This window comes from Anser brachyrhynchus (genome assembly GCF_964034855.1).
Source record: "Anser brachyrhynchus genome assembly, chromosome: 1".
Lineage (NCBI taxonomy): Eukaryota > Metazoa > Chordata > Aves > Anseriformes > Anatidae > Anser > Anser brachyrhynchus.
In genome coordinates, this window is record NC_137694.1 from 23,847,588 (window position 1) to 23,871,637 (window position 24,050).

Sequence of the window (24,050 nt, forward strand, 5' to 3'; positions counted from 1 at the left end):
AGAAAATTGTCACTTTTTCTTAATAACTTGCTGTCCAAAAGCCGTAAAACATTATTTCTCCATGTTAAATCTAAAGCCTTCATCTATTTTTCTGCACATCTGTTATGACTGACAATCTGAAAATTTGAAGGCGTTGGCTGTCATATGGGTTTTCTGCTGGATTTAGGCATTAACTTTTCGTAAGTAAAAGGCTACTGTATTGAAATTCCAGGTAGTTCCATTAGTGAGGCACGTTGTATCTGTGGGAGGTGATGATTTATTTATGCAGACCATGCCTAGCTCTAGGGAGATTTTTTTAATCTATCCATGCCAGCAACTACTCTTTACCCATTAGAAGTCAAGCCTTCTATTAAGCATCTGACATAACAATTTGGAAATATTATTTTATCAAATGAACTGCAGTTAATTGCTTCTAAATGCTTAAACTGACTACACATAAATCATAACTGGCCTAAATGTGAAACTGGAATGTTTTCCTTCTGAGGTATATATGCTACTTCAATGTTGGTTTTGTCAATAAAATAATACTAGGCAAATACCCTTACTGTAGCTATGATGACACTGTGTTTATGAGTGGGTATTGACACATCTTTGACTTGAGTAACTGATTTTCTCTTAGTCCGGTACAGAATACACAAGGTTCTTTCATGTCTCTCCTTTGCGAGGAAAATACAAGCCGCGTTGTCTCTGCAAGACAGCTGAGCATCTGCAGTGAAGGCAAGGGTCTTGTGTGTTTGCCATTTCTCTTCGGAGCTGAAAGAAAGTGGTTTCACTCTGTGGCCTGGCCTGCAGTGTCCCCAGTGGCATGCCTTTCTGTGTCTGTCTTCTGCCAGACTCCTCTCCAGATATGGGTATTATCTCTTTTCACTGCCTTACCTGTCAACTGGTGTCTGCCTTCCTTCCCTGGCTAATGGCATGTGGCAATAGTGCCCCCACTGAGAGAGCGCTCAGTGGCACGCAGCTTTTTGTGTGCCAGGACAGGTGGTTTGGGGTGTTATGAGCAGAACAGATCAAAAAGTTGGTCCTGAGATTACAGACCACAGACACTGAAGGTGAAGAAGGAGAGTCCCAGGTCCCCAGCATCACTGCATCTTCCACTGTTGAGTTTTCCTATGGAATAAACTGGCTTCCACCAGATAGGTTGGTTAGGAAATAGCCTTTTTTCTGTGCACACAAACTTCTGTCTCAGTGGCACAGAGACAGTCACATGCACTCGATAGGACTGGCCGAATCGAGAAACCAGAACTGGTGACCAGTGCCAGTAGGGAGTGAAGAAGCAGATCAGATAAGTTGTGTGCTGGCCAGACAGAAGAACTGAAAGCCAGGAAGCGGAAATCTGAAATAAGGAGTGGACTTGGGAGAAGAAGAGGAGAAGAAAGAAGGAAGGATTAACCACTACAGCTAAAATTTGAAATAATGAAGCTGTAATATTTGAAGACAACATTTACAATGAAGCTAAAAACTTTTGAACAAGAGTTATGAATATATTTAATTAAAAGAAAAAAACACTGTCTTTGTAGATACTGTGAGAAGTGAAAAAGGGTCACATTAATCAAATAAATGTTATGCTGCAAAGTCCCACAGATTTAAAGTTAAGCCAAATATTTTTAATAGCTAGTATTCATATGGAATGAAATTAATTCCTGCATAGAGTATTAAACTTGTTGACTGCTCAGAATGCAGTCTGGATCGTGACAGATTTAACTGGTTGAACTTGTTGTATACAAAATGGCATTATCAACAAATTTGTTTTTCAAATGTAACTTAAAAATGTAAACTGTAAAAAAAAAGTTTCTCATTCTGGATTATCCTTTCATAAGTATAATCAGTATATACAGACTAGTATATTTTTGGCACAAATAGTAGTTTATAGAACTAAACTGGAGAAATAACATTCAAACTGAAATGTCACCTAAGGAATAGAAAAGGTTACCTGTTACAGATAAGACCACAAAGCTGCACCTATTTTACACCTTTCAGGAGTGATTTCTCTGTGCAAATAAAACCTTTAGGATTTCAAACACAGCTAAGGGAAAAGAATATTCTCACTTTCATTAGTCATTTATATTAAGGTTCTAAAAATCAGAATTAAACAGAGCAGATTAAACATCCTTATTTTACAGGGTGAAGAACTACTGAAAGTACGAGTGTCATTTGCTTCTACATCATATATAGTGGCAGCCGTGACAGTGTTATATTCTGCAGCAGTTATATGGAGAATATTATTTCCAATGTCAGGTTGGAAGGCTTCTATTTCAGGATGTGTAGATAATGTCACCTTACTCTGAGAGGTAAGTGAAAATACAGTCCTGTTAGACAGGATCTTTTCATCAGAAACTTCTATATTAGAAAGTGAATTTGAGGATATCTGAATGCAAATATCTTCTGAAATGCAAGCATGGAGGTATTGGATGTCATTGATATTAACTCGAGGTTCACAAGTGTGCCCTGCATAACAGTGGCAGTCAAATTTTTCTATGAATGTTTGTAGATCCTGAAATGCTGGTTGCCCCTGTAAAATGTATTTTCCATCTTTTGTCATTCGAATGACAATATTCTTGGGGTTCAAGTGAAGATAGTCACTGGAATTCCATTTTTTCCGTGCACAGGCACCAGAATCTTGGCATAATACTTGGCTACAGATTCTGGCTGCCATTGTGACATTGATGAGGTAAGGAATCAAAGTCCTCCTAAGGTAGTTGTCCAGAGTCTTACAGGTGTTCTGTAAAAAGAGCATCATATCTGAAAAGTTTAGTGCAGAAACTATTAAAATGTTGTTATTATAGTAACAGTACTATAGTGGATATCTATAAATGTTTATCCTGAGGTTTTGATAATAGTTATAACTGGTTGTTGGAAGCCCGTTTATAGGAGAAGTTTCTATACAATTCAAGGATCACAGTAAGTTTATCTCAGGTGGTTGTTGAGTATGTTACTAAAAGCACTTGCATTAGAAAGTAGATAACTTTAAGCTTTCATTTTATCTGTATGACACTTCCTGTAGTATTTTGAATCAGAGGCATTTTTAAAAGTTCTTTTTATGTGTCCTGAATATTTTGAAGGGATCTTGAAGGGAAAAAAAATACACAATTTCTTCAATTACACATTTCTTCAACCTGAACAAATATTTTTTCTATTAAATCATCCTGTGATACTCTTCAGTTTTCCCTGACACGAGTAGCTGGCTGCAGGAATAGGGACCTTTCACAGCATTTTTGAATGGAACGCACTTTGGGAGGATGGTCAAAAGGTATGCTAAGGGAACATCTAATTGATCATGAAACTGGCATATATTCTGTGTATGCTTGGCACAGTATAATACCTAGAGGTTTGTTGGACTCTTTGTTTCTGAATCTATTTATTCTTAGGGCATTTGCCCAATACCACACATCAATACATAGAAAAATCTAGTTACTTAACACCCAAGGAGATCATCTCAATGAATCTGAGGTATATGTAATTGTTTTTCTTTTAGATATATCTAAAATCCCTGCCTAGAAAATTTTGGTTTATGCAGTTCATGCAGAAGTCAGGCTCGCGGTAATATTTCATTGCTGAGACACTACAGACTATGATACCCTTGAAAAAAGGTGCTATTAGTGCACAAATGCATAGTCTGGCTGAGTTGTAGAAAATCCTGTTTGCTCACTGAAGTTTCAAAATTTGAAAAAATACAGTTGATAGGCTTTCTCAGAAGCAGGGACATGCAAAGAATGGTCAGTGGGACACTTCTGAGAATTTGACACTTACAGAGCTGTGGAGGTTTATTTGGCCATGCTGTCTGTGACAGGAGGTTCAGCAGTGCTGAAGATTTTTGGTTTTTTGCTCTTAAAAGGCTTCAAAAGTGTCTTCCCATACAGTCGTTCATTCTATTCAGTTTGCCTGGATATGAATGAGCTAGTTCAAAAGATTTGAATGTCCTTATAACAATGTTTCTCAAAATGTGTTTTTGACCTTCCTAAGACAATCTGATTTTGTTTCCTCTTTTGACTCAGATCTTTCTTACCCTGGAATTAGTCAAACTAGTACTTATAGCACACAGAACAGGCTAGAGCTGAAATTTCACATGCTGACTCCAAGTGTTTTAAATATTATTGCCAAGTGCACCATTTTAAAAATAAAAAGTGGAAGGGTCCTTTTTTAAGAATTGTTCTGTGCAAGTTCAAGTAATTTTTTCTGTACCTCGCGAGTGGAATGTATGAAGATATGGGAATTCTTTCCTTAAGTTAAGTGAACAGGTGGTAACTCACTTACAGTTATCATGGTAGCTTGTCCAGGTACTCATCGCCAACAATGAAACTTCAAAAAATTGAACTCTTATTCTGTGTAGTCAACAGTAATCTTCATAATCCTGATTTTTTTTTGTCTTCTTTGTTTGTTTGTTTTTGTTTGTTTGTTTTTTGATTAGTGAAGACAGTAGGTCTGCTAACAATATGGACTCATTTTTAAAGTGGAAGATATGATGTAAATAATTATAATGTTTTATATCCTTTTCATTTTATTGTTCTTTAAAAATGTCATATTAATCATTAATCTGGCATACCTTACTTTGTGTTAAATTCATATCGCCCCAGATCACAATTCCAGAAGCACCCAGTGCAGCAGATTCTCCAATGGTATTTACCAGGTCATCCTGAGAGTGAATGTGGAAAGAATCCTACTGATGTAAGTAAGCTATAACATATGGGCAAAAGGTATAATACGTATAGTAAATTACATAGCCAAAATAACCACTCTGAAAACAGCACGCAATTATGCACAATGCAAACATCCTGCTCACAATTACGCTATGTTATTCTGGGATGGAGTTGAGCAGGTGATACTAGAAAATACTGCCTACTATCTCCCGAATATATATGTCATCTGGTTAGAAAAACATGGCTGTAAAACTGAGCCAGTGGTTTGGCCCATGCATTCCACCAACCATTTTAAGATTTATTTTGCTGCATTGCCTCCTGACTGCTCAGCTGGTAGTAACCAATTTCACTAATGCTGCCTGAAGCAGCGGCTGGAAAGCACAGGTGGGTGGGTGGGGGAAGAGGGGTGTCTGTTTTTTTATTATTATTATTTTTGGTTGGTTGGTTTGGTTTGTACTTAATTTCAGTTACCAGAAAGTGCTGAAGCTTAAAAGTAGCAAGAGAATAGCGTTCACCAACAGGAATCTCTTTTCTCAGGAGAATGCCTCTGGCCTTTTACAGAGATTGATCTGGGAAATTTGTTTCTGTTCAGCTCTCTTTCTAGAGTCAGCTATTAGCCCAGCACTAACAAAACATGAAAACCCATGTGGGAAGGGAGAGGACTATGGATAGAAAAAGAACAAGGAAAAAACCTTCTGTGAAGAACAATACAAAAAGGAAGGATGTAAGGGTTTCAGTGAGTAACAAGAAACCCAGCAGTGACCCTAACAGCACACCCTGTTCCTCAAAGATATGCACAGAGCTGTGGACAATGCTCGGTGATGCTCTAACTAGGATATTGGAGGACACAAGGCAGTCACCGGGACCACAACCTCTGACTTCCCCTTCCTTTTGGCCTGGATGACCAGGAGGAGGTTTTCCAAAGTGGTGGTATCTATGATAGCATAGATATATAAAAATGTTAAGGAAAAGCTGTAGCGAGGAATGGTTAGACCTTAAACAGAGGCTAACCTTGACAAACCCGTGAGATGCTGATATGCCATTTAGGAGGCTACTCCAGTACACCTAAGGACAGAATTTCCTCACCAGCTTTAAAACACATTTATCCAAGAATTAGCAAACTTAATGTCCTTGCTTTGATTTTTAAAAATTGAATTTTGTATCAGTACTTCAAGTCCTAGACAGGCAAGGAAGTTCTTTGACTTCGCAGAACTAATTACATTATCATCACAAAAATCAGACGAATTGGGGTGGAAGAAGGGTAATTTACCGTTTAAGAACTCCTGCAACAGAACTTGTCTTAATATGCACCTCATAATTTCAAAATAAGAAAAAGGTTAACATTCTGGACACGAAAGTGATTGCTGAGTGACCTCTCACTCTCCAAATGTAGGCTGAGGAGTGGGAGAGGTAGGAAAGTATGAGAAGATCTTACACTAATCATATTTAATGTCCTTCTACAGTCCTCTTACACAAGCAGGAGAGATATATCTCCTACTTATCAAAGCGAAAAGCAAGGAGAAAGAAGCACTTCTACAACAAAAAAAAATAAAATAAAAATAAATTTTAAAAAATCATTTTTATTGTTATTCCTTATAACTTTTAAAAGCAGATATTAGGCCAGCCCAGTTTTACTAATTCTCTTGGAAAGGTTATTCTTTCCTCTGAGTTAACATACTAAATTACGTTTTTTAGCTTTCTGACATTTTGCTACATGTGAGGACTGTTCAGAGTGCAAATTATTATTTAGTAAATATCTAGTAATTTCATTAGGAAGGCTTGAAAACAAACCTCTTACTGTTCAGTTTGCACATATTTAGTTGATAGATTAATTTATTTTTATACAAAATCTACATACTTTTTTTTCTGAAACAAATTAGTATCTTTGCTAAATAAGTGCTAGTAATTTCTTTCCACTTCAGTTTGAAATATTTAAAGTGTAGCTCCACTCACCTGAGAGAGATATTCCTCATAGACATCTGTGAACACTGGTCGTGTATATACAAAAACTGGAAGGGGGTAAGTAGAATTGGAGACATACGAAACTCTAATGGCTTCTCGAACTCTATTGCGAACAAAGAGTTGGGCATTTCTGGAAGATCTTAAGGCTGTCTCTAGATAGACAGATGGATAAAGTGCTGTGCTTTTCTCCCACAACCAATTAAGCTCATTATTTCTTGCTATTTCAATATCCAAACAGGTTCCCGTATAATTATGTGGGTTTTGTTTGTAATCATAGTTATAACAGTCTGGGTAAAGGTAGTATCCCCATAGACGTTTTGGTTTCATTGCTATGCCCAGCTTCAGAGACTCCAACATAACAGATTTTGCTGCAGCTTCAAATTCCATTTTAGCTATAGTCCTGGCTTCAGCTTCTGATAGACTTACATCTCTCTGCTGAACGAGTTCAATGGATTCCTGTCTATAAATGTCTTTTGATCCCCAATTCCTTATCCACACAGGTCTCCAGTTTTCCCAGTCAATAACAGCCAATCCAAACTGTTCATCTGAAGGAATATAGAACTGAATGTCCTCTTTGGCTTTTTTTAAATGATTCTCCAGCTGCAAGAGTTGGGGGAGTCCTCCATTGAATGCCTCTCCTGTGATTTCATTTTTGTAAGGATAATAACCAAGCCTGTCTGGGTAGAATAGAGTAATGTTTTGCCCGATGGATGTCTTCAATGTGCTTCCAATGAGAGAAAAAAACGTCATATCCAGATGCACTCCAGTCCTTTCAGTACAAAGTTCTGTAGGAGCATTCCAGATAGAAAGGAATGGTGAATTAGAAATAAGTGGACGAGCTCTTATGTTCAGAGATGAGCAGCAAGAAACTAGAACAGTGGCGAACACCATACCGGATGCTATGGGATACATACAAGTAACATGGATTCCAAAACTTTGTATTTGTCTTAGAGTTTCCATTGTAACAATTGCAGTGGTATTAAGTGCTTCTGATCCAAAAAAAATTAAATGCTCTCTGGGTGTTGACAAGTTTGGTAGTCTGTCAGAAGCTTTAGCATATAATATATTTCTTCAGATTAAAGCTATTAAGCAATGTTCTTGAGGTGTAAAATCAGCATGTCCTTTATGCAAGGTTCTCTACCATTTCAGACTGGAGGAAAAATCTGAACAATTTTTAAGACCTAATGCAGAAAGAAAAAAAAAAAAAAAAGCAGATAAAGTAAGAGGGGATAAAACCTTCTTTTCTAACTGTGAAACAAATACCATTTATGGTTTTGAACATATTGTCATCTTTGAGTAAAATTCCCTCTTGAAGGAAAAGCACAATGTACAATCTTAGAGGACATAAAGTATGTAAGAACAGTGAAAATTGTCAGTGAAATAGTATCCAGTGAGTTGTGAATCAGAATGAGTATGCTTGGTAGTCTTGATTGTGGCTGTGAATGATGTCTGTAAACATGAGCAATCTCACAATGTCCTCTCTTAGTCAACAGTAATCTATCAGTAATAATTCTCACCTATCTTAAAATATTAAAGTTCGAGGTCTTAATTGATTAATTGTACAGAGCACTTAAGGGAAGATCCAAGATAACACAAAATTGGAAACCAAACTGTGGCTTACATCCAATAAAACAATCTATATAAACTCATTTAACTCAGTGAGGTATCCATGATATGATAGACACTTTGTCTTCTGTCCAGAAGTTTTTAAACAGGTTCAAAAACTGCATATAATCTTGGCATATGGCCATCTATCTGTTGCTTGAGATCATTTGAGATTTACAGATTAAGTGACGCGAAGGCCAAGTCTACCCAGGAATGTAATTCCTGGAAAAGCTGAGGTCGTCCATACATACACAATGAGCAGTCACTTTTATTCAAGAACATAATGGTAGTGGTGGTAGTCATGGTGTGGTCATCAACTTTTACATAGCAGACCGACAGCTAAAGCATTCCTCTGTGCAGGAGCTTATCCGAATCCACTTCCCTCCTGATTTGGAGACAGTTCAAATCTGGATCTGTCACTTCCCCTGGCAGCCTCATGGTTAGGCCACAGAGTATCTAAGGCAGATGAGAGCATGGAGGAAAATATGGGAGGCACCATGAAATGGGCCATAGCGTGTCTGGGAATACCCATCACCCAGATAATGAAGATGTTAAAGAGTGTTGGGTCCTGAGTGAACCCTTAGTGTATATTACCAGAAACAGGCCTCCGGATGGACTTCCTGGCACCGATCACAGCCCTTAAAGCCTGGCAGTTCAGGCTGTTTTCAGGTTCACTGTCCATATACCTAGCCTGTACTTCATCAGTGAGAATGCTATGGGAGAGAGTGTTGAAAGTCTCACTATAATCAAGATCAACAATATCCACTGCTCTCCCATTGTCCACTAAGACAGTCATCTCATTATGAAAGGTGATCAGGTTGATGAGGAATGATTTCCTCTTTGTAAATCCATGGTGACTACTTCCAATCACCTTCTTGTCCTTAGTGTTTGGAAGCATTTTCCAGGATTATTTGCTCCATCAACTTCCCAGAGATCAAGGTGAGGTTGGGTTAACCAGCTTGTAATTCCCCGGATCTTCGTTTTTTCCCTTCTTGAAGATAGGGGTGACATTTTCTTTCTTTCAGGTCTCAGAACCCTCCCCCAGTCACCATGACCTTTTAAAGATTATTAAGAGTGGCCTTGCAATGACATCAGCCACCTCCTTCAGCACTCATGGGCACGTACCATTACATCCCATAGGCTTGCATATGGCCAGTTTGTTTAAATGTTCCCTAACCTGATTTTTCTCCACTGAGGGTGAATCTTCCTTGCTCCAGTCATTGCTATGGGTCTAAGGAGCCTGGGATCACAGAAGGCCAGTCTTTCCAGTAAGGACTGAGGTAAAGAAGGCACTGAGTATCTTGGCCTTTTCCATGTCCTTTACTACCAGATCTCCTGCCTCATTCAGCTGCGGACCCACATTTTTCCTTGTCTTCCTTCAGCTGCTGATAGACCTGTAGAAGCTCTTCATGTTGCCCTTCACATCTCTTGCCAGATTCAACTCCACGTGGGTTTCACCTTTCTTAACACAATCCTTACACACTCAGACAGTATCCCTGCTCCCTTCTCAAGTGTTCTTCGTTTTTAGGTTTGAGCTTTGTCAAAGCTCCTTGTTAATTCATGCAGGCCTCCTCTTAGATAGCTCTCCTGCATGAGGAGAGACCATTCTTGAGCCTGGAGAAGGTGATTCTTGAAGATTAAACAACTGTCCTGGACCCCTCTTCTCTCCAGGGCTGTCTCAGAGGATGTTTCCAAGCCAATCTCTGAGAAGGCCTAAGTCTGGTCTCCTGAAATCAGTGTTTGTGGTCTTGCCTTGTTTTGCCTTTTTCCTACTTTTCAGGATCCTAAACTCTACCATCTCATAGTCACTGCAGCCAAGACTGACCCTAACCTTCACCTTCCGTGTTTGTAACTCTGAGGTCCAACAGAGTGTCACTCCTTGCTGGATCCTACATTAACCATGACATGATACAGACAGACTTCCAGGACAAAATAAAAACATTCCATAGAGAAATTCTGGACAAAAATATTTTCCACTTATGCAAATACAACATAATAAAATTAAACCAAATTATCACACATAAAGAGCTGATATACACTGGCATTTGCCAAGATAGTGATCCTTTATGTAATAGCTTTTGTCGTATTGAAGTGAGATCACTTCAAAAAAGGACTTGTAGTAGTTCAGCTCTTATTGTGCCTCTGGCTCTGGCTATGAATGATTTCTTGCCTCCACTGAGGTCAGAAAACTACAGGACACATATTTTTCTTTGTTCCTATAAGCTTTTTCATAAGTGGATTTCATTAACAGGACATTGATAAAGAGATAAAGAGGAAAGCATTGCTTTGAATACTGTACTTACTGATTTAGCTAGAACTCAGTTATTTATTATCGGCTAATCTTGCAAAGTTTAGTTTAACGTTGTTGGGAAATAGTTCTCCAAATCTTGCTGTAATGTACTCTGCTGGGTATAAGCTAATAGATTACTTTATGTGATAGCTTCCACTTAAAAGGATTGCCTTTAGCCCAACCTAACGATGACAGCTCTAATAAATGCTACTCTTTTCAGTCTCCTTGAATGCCAGTCTAAGCAAGCTGAGTAATAAAGCTGCTCTTGTCTTTGTCAAAAAGTCAATACCTTTACAATATATTAACACTAATTGCTCTGGGGCTATCTAACTAGAAGTACATACTGATGGATCTAAATGCCCTTCGTCTAGAGAAACAGCTACTGCTTTAGATTTCCCTGAATATGGCATTTGTAAAGGCTTTCTATTAGAAGAAATCACAGGATTTTTCTTGGTTTAATTACGTTATCATTTTTCACAGCATAAACTGGACTGCAGAAACACACATGATTGAAAATACAAGTGTGCTCCCATATTTTGGAAGCTACAGTCATAGAACTGGGCCATATTATGTGACCCTGAAAACAAATGACCCACTTGGCCAAAAAAAGTTAGAAAATAAAATGGAGAGGAGTACACTTGAGCTTCACACAAATATTATGCACCATAACCTGATTATATGTCCTATCAAAAATTATTGGATGTGCTCTTTCACTTATATTTCTGATGTGTTAGAAGAATTTAGATTTTTTTTTTTTATGAAAATTAAACGTGAGAATCCAAGTTTAGCCTTGAAATAAATAGACATAACTTAGTCAATTCAAGTGTATTTAAACTTGGAACCTGAAGCTGAATCCAAAGTTTGTTTGTTCTTTAAACCAAAGGTACCATCAATACCAATACAGTTCATAGACTCATGGTTCCCTGAAAGAGGATCAAAGCAGTTCACACTGTTAGCAGTTCACACTGTCAATATCTGTATTTTTAAGGGATCAGTAGAAAAAACTGTGTGAAACCACCAGTGCTGCTGGAACTGCAACCTAGAGATGATTTAAACCCTTGTGCTCCTTTTAGAGGTGAATATCCTGGGCACGAGGCTGTTTGTTCGTTACAAGCAGGTATCAGAGTCATATACAGAGCCATAGAAGGAATGGAAGAATAATCCTGCAACTGCATTGCACTCCCCACTTGGGTCATTTGGGAATTTCTAAAATAGAAGGCAATGATATTCGATTAACACAAACACACCCAGACATTGTGAGAATAACATTAACGCTTGTGAGGGGTAAGGAGCTCCTTGGGAAGAAGGTACAACTCTCTAAGTATGAACCATATGTGCTGCACAGCTGATGGCAAATTCAACCTGATCAAACATTAAGCATGAAGGATGGCCTTCGCATAGTAGGATTTAACCTCATTGTTAGAAATGGACTGAGATGTGAAGTCAGAATTTGGTAAGCATTTATTTTGACAGGCTTCTAAAACTCCACCTCACTTCAATATAATCTTCTCACTTGAACTACTACAACTGTCTGTGGGGCCACACGATGAGTTGCTCAAGTTAAAAACACCTCAGCCAAAAGGGAAGAGAGGAAGGGTTTTTTTCTGACTAACTACACGAACCAGCAAAACTGGCTAGTTTAGCCAGCACAGACAATTTAAGAACTGCTTGTCAAACTACACCCCAGTGCTGTAGCTGTCCTTATCATCAATGACTGCCAAAACAGCTCTTTCATGATTGCTTACTCCCATTCTTGAGTTCTGGTTTTGAGTACAAGGCAATGGTTGTGTGAGGACTTGAAGCCTGAGAAAATCTCCAAACAAATTTCTGTGCTGGCATTCCCAGCTTGAGAGGATTTTAAATTGCCCGTGGAAGAAATCAAAATATGTCGATGTAAAGGTCAGTAGATGAGCATCCAGGTTGTAAATAGCCTTCCTATAAAAATGTATATATGAAAGATTTCGTCAAACTACTGTTTGATTATTTACATGCATTTTTGCTATATGTTTTTGTTAATATTTCCAATTATTTTTCTATACTCCATTTCTCATTTTTTTCTCTTGCAAGTTCTAATTCTGAATTCTGTAAAGTTCTGTAATATCCTAGCAGCCTGTTTATTGATGTTCTAATTTTTTTTGTGAGTTAGCCAAATAAACTGTCTGAACACATTTCCAATAGTATTTGGAAAATTTCTGTTGTTGTATTGTGTATAATTAGGCTTGGTAGAACTCAATTTCTGTAATGACAGTTTCCATTGCAGAGGAATCAAGGACAAGATAAGAGTCCATTATTTGTCACTTGTGCAGAACTCCGTAGCAGGCTTTGAAATTATTAAAAATATGCACTACTAGTCAATGTCATGTGAAAAATATATATCTACCATTAATATCAATTAGTAAACAGCTAATTAAAGCACACTTCATATTGGGGGTAGATTTGAATCACATTTCCGTACTACATTACTACTACCCTCACATAGAATATTGGGCAAATCACAGACCCATTTTTAAAGGCAACCAGTGTTTTCCTTTGGTCTGTTTTTAGTTAAATATTCTTCACTGTATCACACCAAACCCTATTGAATAATTCTAATTAGAAGCCTTCAGAAAAAAACTCAACACCTGCTTTCTGTTTTAGCCCATGCTTTCAACCTGTTTTTCCCTCTAACTGCCTGACAAGGTTGTAGGTGTAATTTTCATCAATTCCCCTATCCCATGGGGACACAACTCAGTAAATTAAATAATCTTTGAATAGTTTCATCAAAATAACACTTTGTAATTCCATTCCTAAAATGCCCAATGTCTTTTACTTTGCTGCCAGACCTTGTGTTCCGGTATCATTTAAAACTCTTTTGGACAGCAGTTTTAGCAAGAGAGCTGTAGTGCAGATGGCCACGCACTTGGAGCTGCAGAACAAAAACAGGCTTCCTAGGCAGTTTACTAGATCTTGCAAGTGAGCTCTTCCAAACAAGACAGTGTTATGCCTACAGGTGTGTGGATGGTCTCAAGGGGAGCCAATAACCTGGGGGATTACAATACTCCATTAAGAAACATGTATGTTCATCACCTCTCATAGGAGTGTTATTCTGAAAACCAGACAGCTGAACTGAACAGATAAACACATGATATTCTTTCCTTGCAAGCCTTCCATGCAGCACAGAAATATAACTACAGCACATTTTTGGTCAAAGAAGATGGCATTTCACATCTGTGTTAAGAATATTTCCCCCCCAGCAAATCATGATCTTGTTGTAGTAATTAATATGAAAAAATGATCTACAGTGTACAAAAGTAGCTGTGTCTTTGAAAGAGGTGAGACTGTTGTAGACATCTCTGGAAGAGACAGAATAGACCTTTGTTTAATCCTCTTTAAGTAATGCAGTTTTATAATTACCATAGCAGACAATTCAGAATGTGAAACAGTTTCAGTCACAAAATTATGCCCTTTTTTCTGAAAAAAAAAAAAAAATGTGCTTTATAACTAGAACAAGAGGAGGGAGAGGTAAGGGAGGTCCTCAAATCAGAATTAGCCTTTGAAAAAATACGTATTATTAACCTCAGTACCAGTTTATATATTAACATCTGCCTTCACAGTGGGAGATTTCAGGTTCTCTTGTGTTATAACTAAATGCTCCCTCTTAAAAAAACTTCCTCCCCTGGGACTGTAATTCATTCTATATTCCTTTCTCCCATATGATTGTACATAAATAAATATAATCAGAGGAAAATATGAAACCACATTAAAAAATGAACCTTCCCAAAGTATAATTTCTCTTTCCTACTGTTTCCTACTGCATCCCCGTTCACCCTCTGTTTCTTCACAATCTCCCTAGTCTTTTGTTATTTTGATAAACCTCCTAATACCAAGGAGCCAGTGTAATTGCCACCCATCCCTGGAGATAAGTGAGAGAGATGGGTAAGCAGATGTCAAAGTCTCAAAACAAAGGTGAGTACAAAGCTATGCAGAACACTGGTGATTTATAAAGGAGACATTAGCATTATCGAGCACTGTTTGGGGAAATGGTTATGCAAAGAATTAACAGTTTCAGATGAAAAGAAAAAGGAGCTCAGTTGGACCTGCCTGAGCAAGCACATTAGCATAACCCTTAGAGAAAGCCTAAAGAAAAGGATTTACAGTAAGGGAGCTGGAAAGCAGAAGCTTGCAGCTCTCAGGAAGTAACAATTTCTGTTTCTTTGGATCTGCCACTGCTACAAAGGCAATAGCTTGTATGGTTCTTAGTGCCAAACAACGAGGATACCTGACCTCATCATCAGTTTTTCTTCTAACTGAAATAACCTGCAAACTCCAACAAATCCTGGCTAAACAGCAAGGCCAAGAGGCATAATGAACTCTACTGTTTTTAAGGATAAAAGGCCTAATGTCTTGAATTTGGACCACTCGCCAGGAGCTGTGACCTGGACAGCGCATGCCATTCAGGCTTTGCTCTCTCTCTCAACCTGGAGATGTCACCCACCTCCACACCTTCTCTGAGGTTTCTCCTCTCCAGTGGCTTCAGCAGAAACCCACACCAACCTGTACCTGGGCAGGATCTGCCCAGCATTTGCTCTATTGTTTACAAGCAACTCTGACTCAAACCTGTTCCCTTTGATATTTTGTGGATTGCCTCGCCCATTTGTGGCTTTGTATAAAAAATAACTATTACCTGCAACATATCATTTACCTGAGTTGAAATGTTGAAAACATTAAGGTCTCATCCTTTTTCACCCCGACTACAAACATTCACTAGGGACAAATAGGTTCTTACTCAGCTTCCCCAAAAGTAAGTTTATTCCAATAGACTCCTAAAGAAACAAAATCCTGTGGTAGTGTACTCCTGCCTGTAGATGAAACTGATTCCTGTCAAACCTAAAAAGTTTAAAAAGTGTCATTTCGACTAAGCTGGTTTTAGCTATTTTGTTGATATGTACACACAGATTTTACTCAATAGCTATGTCAGCTGCATATTTACTGCTTATAAGTAATCTTTTGTGTGTGTAATAGTTCAATGAATCACTTGGAATGAAAAAAAAAATATTAAAACTTGCTGAGAGAAAAATAGCTGATAGTATCACACTCGGCAGAAGTTCAATACGTGATTCATCAAGGTGGTTAGGTTGTTACATGTCATGATTCCTGACAATCCTTCTGAAAAGTCCTACTGAGATTTACCTTCACTTTAAATGTCAAAATAGTAAAAATTCAAGCAACATAAAAATAAAAAGTAAATACTCACCTACATGATACCACAGGTCAGGACTTGCTGGAATGAATGAACGGGTGAGTGGACAATATAATTAGCCTTGTCTGGAAAGGCAGGGCTCTGGCCCAGCCAATTGGGATTTGTCATTTAGTGAAAACCTTAGCATAATTATAGGGAAGTTGATTAAGGGTGTCTCCTGTCATAGCTGATTGCAGTGAGCACTGTGACAAAACATTACCTGTCGAAGACCTTACAACTAGTTTTATAGTATACCTCACAAATGCCAAAAGTTTTAAAAGAGGCTGCTTTTTTGTGTGTTTTGTTTTGTTTTGTTTTGTCTAAAGAAAGAAATACCTTACATTTCAACTTACTTTTGCTTTTTGATGCACCAGTGTTTTGACCAATGGAGGCAAAAGTTTTTCCGTGGTTGGGGGGGGGGGGGGGGGGAAGACTGCCTTCCATGGTGCCCAAGCATAGGTACCAATAGGAAATGCATGCATGCTGTGTGGCAAACAAGGTAGCAGGGAAAATTATCCACTGGGGAGCAGATCCTGAGGTTGCTAAGGATGGGGATCACTGAACTGAGCACCGCAGTGCCCTCTGATTGCTCTCACGGAGATCCAGCATCCCTAGTGGACGCTGACGTAGGGCATGTTACCATCCACGTAAAGGTGATGGAACAACTTTCCTCTGTCATCAAACTCCTCGTTCTAATCACACTCACACAGCCCTGTGGGATGAGGGCTTCCCACAACGATGGGATGGCAGGAGGTGCCATGGGTTATAACTGTTTTCAGCTGTAGGCCTTCCATTTTGCTTGTAATAAGGCAGCTTAGAACCTGATCCATTTCTCCCTCAGCAGCTTTGGAGCTCATCAACTTTGGAGTTGATGTCGGTCTCAAGTCTTTTGTCTCACTGTGGAAAAAAATTTGTCATTTCAAATGTTACATGTAGTGTTTTCTTTGTATTTTTTGTTTTGTATTTTTACTGTTTTCAGTACTGCATGACATATCCTTCATAAATGTATATAATGGATCCAATGATAAATTCACAAATGACAAAATAGCCAAAATACACGGTTATTTTACAATCATTAAGGTGAGCTGCCATTTAGAATTAATGTTTTACATTGATTTTAAGTAATTATTTAGAAGAATAATTTAGAAATAATGGTTTAGAAAATAATAGTTTATAAAATCATTCTAAAATTATGATAAAAATATACTCTAAGGCAAAGAGTCTCCTACGATGAAGGATGAAGATTTTTTCAATATTAACATATATTCATGTCATTGTTCCACAGTAACATGCTACTGCACATTACACAAACATTTTAACACAATATTAATTGGTAAAAGTCTTGAAATTCTAAAATTTGTTCTTGTCTGGATTGATTTTTTTCACTCGATGTGCTTGTAAAAGAAAGTATTTTCCTTCATGGAAACTATTAAGCCAGCTTTCTGTGTGAGATTGCATTATACACAATAATGAGACCTTTCAGGTCAAATTGCTGTTGAGATGCATGGTAGCTGTTTTCAAAAAGCCTTTGTTGTTTCAGCCCAAGCTATACACTGCAAGGCTCTGCCACTTCACCTGTAGCACTGTTTTTCTCTCCTGTAACATTGCATCTTTGTGGTACAGGATCCACTCCACAGCAGCCTTATGGACAGAATCCTACCCTGCAACTTTACCGCCTATCTTGTGGTCTAGCATCCATTACCGTTGTCAAATATGAATTTCCTCCCAGAATAAGACTTTTGCTGGCTTCAGTATTAAGTAAATAAGTGAAATAATTCTCAAAACAGGAAGGAAACATTGCCATGCTTGGTTGTAATGATGTTGTGGGACAGAATGAAAGTTGAGAAGCCTGAGGAGATGTGGAAATGGCTCTGCAGGGGTATGGGAAACAAAAGGGAGGGAAGAGGAACTATGACCAAACCATTCTTCACACCTCATTAACCTACTAGTTTGTCTCAGACATTCAGCAACATCCCCTCTGGCTTCTATCATTAAACTATTTCTTTCAAAGCAAGACTTGCAGTTGCTGGTACATAAGGTTCCCATCCCCACAGCAAGCCCAACAGGGGTCAGCAAATTATTCACTCCGGTACTCTGGGGCTTCTCTGTGGTCACTGCCCAGCATTACAAACAGCCTCACTGCCCGCTGAATGTGTCAGTCCCCTGCTGAGACTGCCAGCAAAAGTGTTAGTTTTGTCTGTGTGTTTATGATGTGGACATCTGTCCATTAGCAACTGGAGAAGAGCCCCCAGTGTCACGCCCCACAGCTGCCGGCTCATCAGCAGACACTAACAATTTCCAGTTGCTACTGAATGAGCTGGATTCAACCCAATAACCTGATGCTAAATGTCTCTGTGCTCCTCCAAATCATAAGAGTGTGGCTGTTAGGTGGCTCTTGATTTCACTCTTATATGACACAAACTGGAAGGTGTTCCTGCTGATTGTGGGGCATCAGAAGATAAAAAAGAAATAAAAATAACAATAATAATAATAAAAAAACAGGAGAGCCACAGCTGGCAGCTAATAAAAGAGGAGATGTCTGAAGCCAGATGGGAAGAGAAGCTGGTAAATATATGCAAATACTGCACAGTTTATATCACTGAATGCTACAGATATAAAGTCGCATATGTAATGTGCAAAGGCAGAAGTGGCCCAAAGCTTTTCAGCAATGTAGGCAAACCTGAACTCTGCTGCCTCAAGAACAAAGAACAGAGGAATTGAGTTTTCTCCCATTATTAATCAGTGGCAAAATTCCACTTTGTGACTTTGGCAGAATGGATTGCAATGTTAATTACACCTGGTGGACAGACGGGAAGCAGGGGGCTGAGCTGAGGACGTGGTGTCTCCCTTCCCTTCTCCCTTTCTCTTCACACATCCCCTGCACTCCAGCCAGTCTGACCCCACTGAGATGAATCCTTCTTCCCTGGTACTTCATCTCTGTGGTGGTTTTACTCAGCTGGGCAGCCGAGCTCCACCACAACCGCTCTCTCACTCCCCCTCCTGAAAGGGAAAGGGGGAGAAAATAGAATGAAAAGGGCTCAAGGGTTGAGATAAGGACAGGGAGATCACTCAACAATTATTGTCATGGGCAAAACAGACTCAGCATAGAGAGATTAGAGAAAGTTATTGCCTATAACTAGAGGACTAGAACACTGAGAAGAGAAAACAAACAAACAAACAAACAAAAAACAACAAAAACCACCTTCCCCCCATCCACCCTCTTCTACCTCCTCCCCGCGAGTGGCACAGGGGAACAGGGAATGGGAGCTGTGGTCAGTCCCTGACGCTTTGTCTGCCCCACTCCTTCACAGTCACTCTCTGCCCCTGCTCCACGTGGGGTCCCTCCCACGGGATGCCGTCCTTCCCAAACTGAGCCTGTGGGGCCTTCAAGAACTGCTCCCACATGGCTCCGTACCACGGGGTCCATCCCCCAGGAGCAAACTGCTCCAGCACGGGTCCCCCACATGTGGGCGGCAGCTCCCCCCAGACCCCCTGCTCCTGCGTGGGCTCCTCTCCACGGGCTGCAGCTCCGGCCCGGGGCCTGCTCCTGCGGGGGCTCTCCATGGGCCGCAGCCTCCTCCAGGCCACATCCACCTGCTCCACCGGGGGCTCCTCCACGGGCTGCAGCGTGGAGATCTGCTCCGTGTGGGACCCATGGGCTGCAGGGGGACAGCCTGCTCCACCAGGGGCCTCTCCACAGGCCGCAGGGGAACTGCTGCTGCGTGCCTGGAGCACCTCCTGCCCTCCTTCTGCACTGACCTGGGGGTCTGCAGGGCTGCTTCTCACTCCTTGCTCTCCCAGCTGCTGTGGTGCAGCAGCTTTTTTCTCTGTTCTTAAATCTGCTCTCACAGAGGTGCAAACAATGTCGCTTATTGGCTTGGCACTGTCCAGCAGCAGGTCCCTTTTGGAGTTGGCTAGAACTGACTCTTATCTGACATGGGGCAGCTGCTGGGCTCTGCTCAGAGGCCACTCCTGCACCCTCCCTGTTACCAAACCCTTGCCACACATACCCAGTACAATCTCTCAGCAGAGGAAGGCATGAAGGCACATGTAAACATTTCTCAGTAACTATCCTGTTACCCGCAGTCACAGGTCAAATCCTCCCTTTCACATACCATGTCACCTTTTCCTAAGCTCACCCTTCAAGGAGGTGCTCTTCTCTTTCTCTGTTCCAGCACAGTTCAAGACCACCTCCAACCTTCCTTTCTCCAAAGTGCCCACCATAACCCTCACCTCCCCCAGGCAGAAGGACTGGCTCCATAATATCTTTACCCACCAGCTCTGCCATAGAGTCTGTGCTCCAGTTTACATCAGGATGCTCTTTTCCATCAGCACTTCACAATATGGGGCTTAATCCCATAACTCACTCCCTTTGTGGAGGCTACCGTGTCCAAATTGAAATATTATGGAGCTTGTTTCTGCAACCCAGAAGTGGAGCAGAAGAAATGCTTCAAACAGGCTTAAGGTCTCCTTCCCTTCTTTTCTGTAATGGGTTGCCTATGATCTCAGCACTGGCAGGAGCTGGAGTAGACACCATGCAAGCAGGACACAGCTACCAGCAGCAAGGCCACCACTGCAGCAGTACTCTAAGTGTTCCTGTGCACTGCCCTCACCTGAAACCAGACCTGGGCAGCGTTGTAGCCCTTGCAGATAAGATATGGGAGCTCTGATCGCTCCAGCAGTTTGGCTTGGCAGCACATATGTTTGGCTTGTCTTGGATTTTGCTTTCCCAGCTTATTGCGGATAGATCTTTGTCACATGACTTTGTCATTATTTACCATACCTTTCCTTTGGTCATGATTTTCTAGATATTTTCCTTTGTACATTATACAGTACTTTGTTAGTTCCTGCCTAAAGAATTCAGACTGCTTTTTGGAGATTTGTGCCAAGTCTCCGCGCAGGCACCCCACAGGGTCTAGCTACTCATAGAGGTGGGCCATCACAGCAACTGTCACCTGCGTTCTCTTCTGCTTGACAGAGCCATGTTAGGTGCTAGTGAAGCTGTAGGTCTTCCATTTTCTAGGCCCTACTGGTCTGAGGCTGTATGAGAAACCAGGGCACTGGGGAAGAGCCACAGAAAACAGTGCACTTCCCTATCTTGCACCAGGATGGAGGTGACATACAAAATCAGGGATTTTGGGAGCATATTGTGGTTTAAGCTGGGACCCTTCCTACATATGCATAAACTTTCTGGGTGGCAGTATCTCCTGAACGATGGCAAGTCAGGTTGTCTAAACACTAGAACCCTCTGTTGTATTGCAGCAGCTCAAGTCATTTTGAAAACTTCCACTGTGCAGTGTGGCATTTGACTATGTCCGCGTCATGTAATGGAGCCCAAAGAAGATTTTCCTTTGTGATTTCCAAATAAGACAGTTTACCTATGTAGCACAACACAATGCAGAGGCAGAAGCCTGGGTCCTGAAAGCATTAGAGCAGACTAATACATTTCACCTTTTCACCCGTAGCATTGTTCTAATTTGGCACAGCTCATTTCTAACGTGTGGACTACTTTTAGGACTTGAGCTGGTCTCTTTGTGGGACAGTTCAGCACTGCATCTTCTGAGACTAAAAGCCCCCCTGGATCAAATGGGCAGGATTCTGTCCCACACACAGTTCTGCAGAGCATCTATGCTGGCGCTGCCTCTGTGGAGCTTTTCGTTTGGGCACAGCACCACACTTCTGCAGTTATCATTTTCCCTGCTGTGGGGCTGACGCGTTTGCATATGCAAGGCTACTTCTGACTCGTGCTTCTCTGTACAAGCTGAAGAAGTCCTTTGATGGGCAGCACAGCTCTCCACTGGCAGGCTTCCCACAATGTGGTTTGCACTCTGTGCCTTCTAGGACTCAGATCTAAGCTTTTAAAGAAATTATAGAAGGCTCTTCTTCTTTTTTCATTTTTGCGTAACTAACTAATTTTAGTTTTGAGAATGACATAGTTAATTTACATTTGAATCTTTCTAAGCCACTGCCAAGCTGCCATGACAATAGGCACTATATAAATTTGTAAATAAGAATTTTCTTATTTACCTGATTGCCTTTCATGTCTCATTGTCTTTCATGTCAATCTATGCCAAAGCACTTTCAAGTTATAACTTCAGATGTGGAAGCTAAAAGCAATCTGAGTGAAATGGTTTTATGTCAAGAAAGATATATTCCTGTGTATTCTGTGTACATATTGAAAGCAGCAGCTTTAATAAAGAATAGTAGACAAAGAGACACCATTCCCTCACCCAGCCCAACTGCAAAAAGGTTTGGGAAACTAAACTCCAGCTTAAACCAACAGCAATAGCACAAGATGCTTCTGAAGCTCACCCAGTCCCACGTTCTCACTGCTGAAAGTCACTGCATCGCGCGTAGCTCTAGTGCATCTATGTGAACTTACACCAGTGACCCCACATTCATTAATACAACAGATGCTTGGGGTTGTGTCTTTACCGAGAATAAGCCCACTGGCCTATTCATGCCCACTGACATGAATATCTAGAAAGTGATCCCTTCCCCATGGACTGGCTCAAAGCATATGTGCAAAGAGAGGGAAGCAGATGTCCTCACCGACCTGGCATAGAAAAGGAGATAAACCACCATGGATCCTTTCCATTGTAACTAGGGAGTTCAAAGAGCACTTCATAGTCTTCCCTAAAATCACAAATCCTTGTCATTTAGCATACTGGACAACAGTAAATCCTGCTTCTCACTCTCACTTGCCAGACTTTACTTTTTGGTGCCAACATGAATCCTGCAGGCCTGAACTTTTCCCCCATTAGGGAAACATAAACTACCTGGAAGTTATTTGTGTGGAAGATATACAAAATTCAAGTTAATATTCTCCATCCTCATAGTCACCAAGAACAATGTGGGGTAGAACATATCACTTAAGATACTGACCAGCAATAAACCATCTTTATTGAATAATACTGACCTCCACCCCAAACACAGAGACGTATCACTGCCCCAAGCAAAGATACATGCAAGGCTCATGAAAGACAAGACCTTGTTTCCTGACTGTTGTTTTGTGACAGGTTGTGTCTGTGTGTATGAACAGGCAGAATGACAGCAGAAGACGAGGAAGGAGCATACCTGGAAATATTCCCCCACAGCTCTGGCTGGGGTGACCACAGGTGTTACAGTTGCCCACTGCCCTTCCATCTCTCGTCTGGAAGCGCTCTACGTGTGCAGCAGAGGTGGACAATACAGATGTGGGCAGCGCTGCTTAGCCAAAATCATCTTCAGCTCTATCTCACCTTAACACAGCAGGTCCTGGACTGCAGTAGTAGCCAGAACAAGGCATACCAGCACTGCCACTACACATTTCAAACTGTGAGAAACAGTATTTAACCAGTCAATATGTACATGCATAAATTTAACTGAGAAGCCTATGGTTGCAGTTTGGTCTTCTGCTTTATTTTTTTTTAAATAGACTAGAATATTCTTTAAAAAAAATCATCAAAAAATTCCCATCCAGCAGTACTATACAGTGTGTTTGATTGATGGGTTTTTGTTCTCTTCACGTTTGCGTGTATTGAACTCGATTTGGAGTTTGATCTCAAGGATTTTCTTCTGAGACCTTCCTGCAGTTAAATTAGTTCTTTTTCCTGAGCATTCAAAACTTCCCTGCTGAGTCTGCTTTTTTTTTTTTTCCACCCTGCCTGTGAAGTCAAGGAGAGTAAAAACTCATTAAAGCTTTGCCATAACTATTCATGCACTGGAAGGGTGTTTCGAGATGTAGGTACTAAGAGATCCTAATTAATCTTTGCCCTGTTTTAAGAGAAGTTCAGGGGCTCCAGAGGCTTCTCTCTCTATTAACATTTTGAGTTTATTTTCCTGCTGCTGTCTAACACATCACTTCTGCAGAAATCAGAAATAGATTACTATCCATTTATAACATCTGTACAGAAGAATTCTGTCTGGCTTAGACTTCACCAGAGGATATTCCTGATTTGTTTCTGCCAGAAGAGAGGAATCAGACCCAAGAATTTTTCCTTGTGATTTCTGTATCACGAACTACATCACAAGCAATTATAAACCCAGTCTGACAAGGTCTTTATGCACTTGTAAAATAACTTTCAAAAAAAAAAATTAAATTAATAGGAATCTCTGTTCACTAGAAGGCTTGAAGAAACAGATCCATCTGTCACCTTCAAAAAGAAAAAGAAAAAAAAAAGTCCAATTTACTATGCCTGCTGAGAAAAGTGCTAATTAAAGCAGGTCATAAATGCTTTTTGTCAGGATGACTACCTAAATTTGAATTTTAAAAATAAATAAATAAATAAAACCAACACAAGGTTTTTCAGGGAGGCTGGGACAGGAGGTTGCTTACCACCCGGCTCCACCACCAGCG

The 24,050-nt window shown here is 40.2% G+C and overlaps 1 protein-coding gene across 6 annotated transcripts; it reads right to left on the reverse strand.

Moving 5' to 3' along the window:
• Positions 1 to 615: 615 nt before the first annotated feature.
• SPAM1 (sperm adhesion molecule 1) lies at positions 616 to 24,050 on the reverse strand. Of its 6 annotated transcripts, none has more exons than XM_080579773.1 (4): positions 15,728 to 16,108; positions 6,591 to 7,780; positions 4,549 to 4,657; positions 616 to 1,353 (listed from the first exon to the last, which is right to left on the reverse strand). In XM_080579773.1, the coding sequence occupies exons 2-4, from the start codon at positions 7,557 to 7,559 to the stop codon at positions 1,031 to 1,033; spliced, it is 1,401 nt and encodes a 466-aa protein (XP_080435899.1). In that variant the 5' UTR covers positions 7,560 to 7,780; positions 15,728 to 16,108; the 3' UTR covers positions 616 to 1,030. The 6 variants fall into 6 exon arrangements, with proteins under 6 accessions (XP_080435899.1, XP_080435900.1, XP_080435896.1 ...); XM_080579774.1 differs by having other exon boundaries at positions 4,549 to 4,633; positions 15,728 to 16,104; XM_080579770.1 differs by lacking the exon at positions 15,728 to 16,108 and adding an exon at positions 18,940 to 24,050 and having other exon boundaries at positions 1,211 to 2,722; positions 4,544 to 4,657.

Coding starts and splice junctions, on each gene's coding strand:
- SPAM1 (XM_080579770.1), bottom strand. CDS start 7,559: ATGGAAACTCTAAGACAAATACAAAGTTTTGGAATCCATGTTACTTGT. Junction 4,658..6,590: donor ATGAGGAATATCTCTCTCAG/GTGAGTGGAGCT, acceptor TTACATCAGTAG/GATTCTTTCCACATTCACTC. Junction 2,723..4,543: donor TGAATTTAACACAAAGTAAG/GTATGCCAGATT, acceptor CTCTTTTTACAG/AACACCTGTAAGACTCTGGA.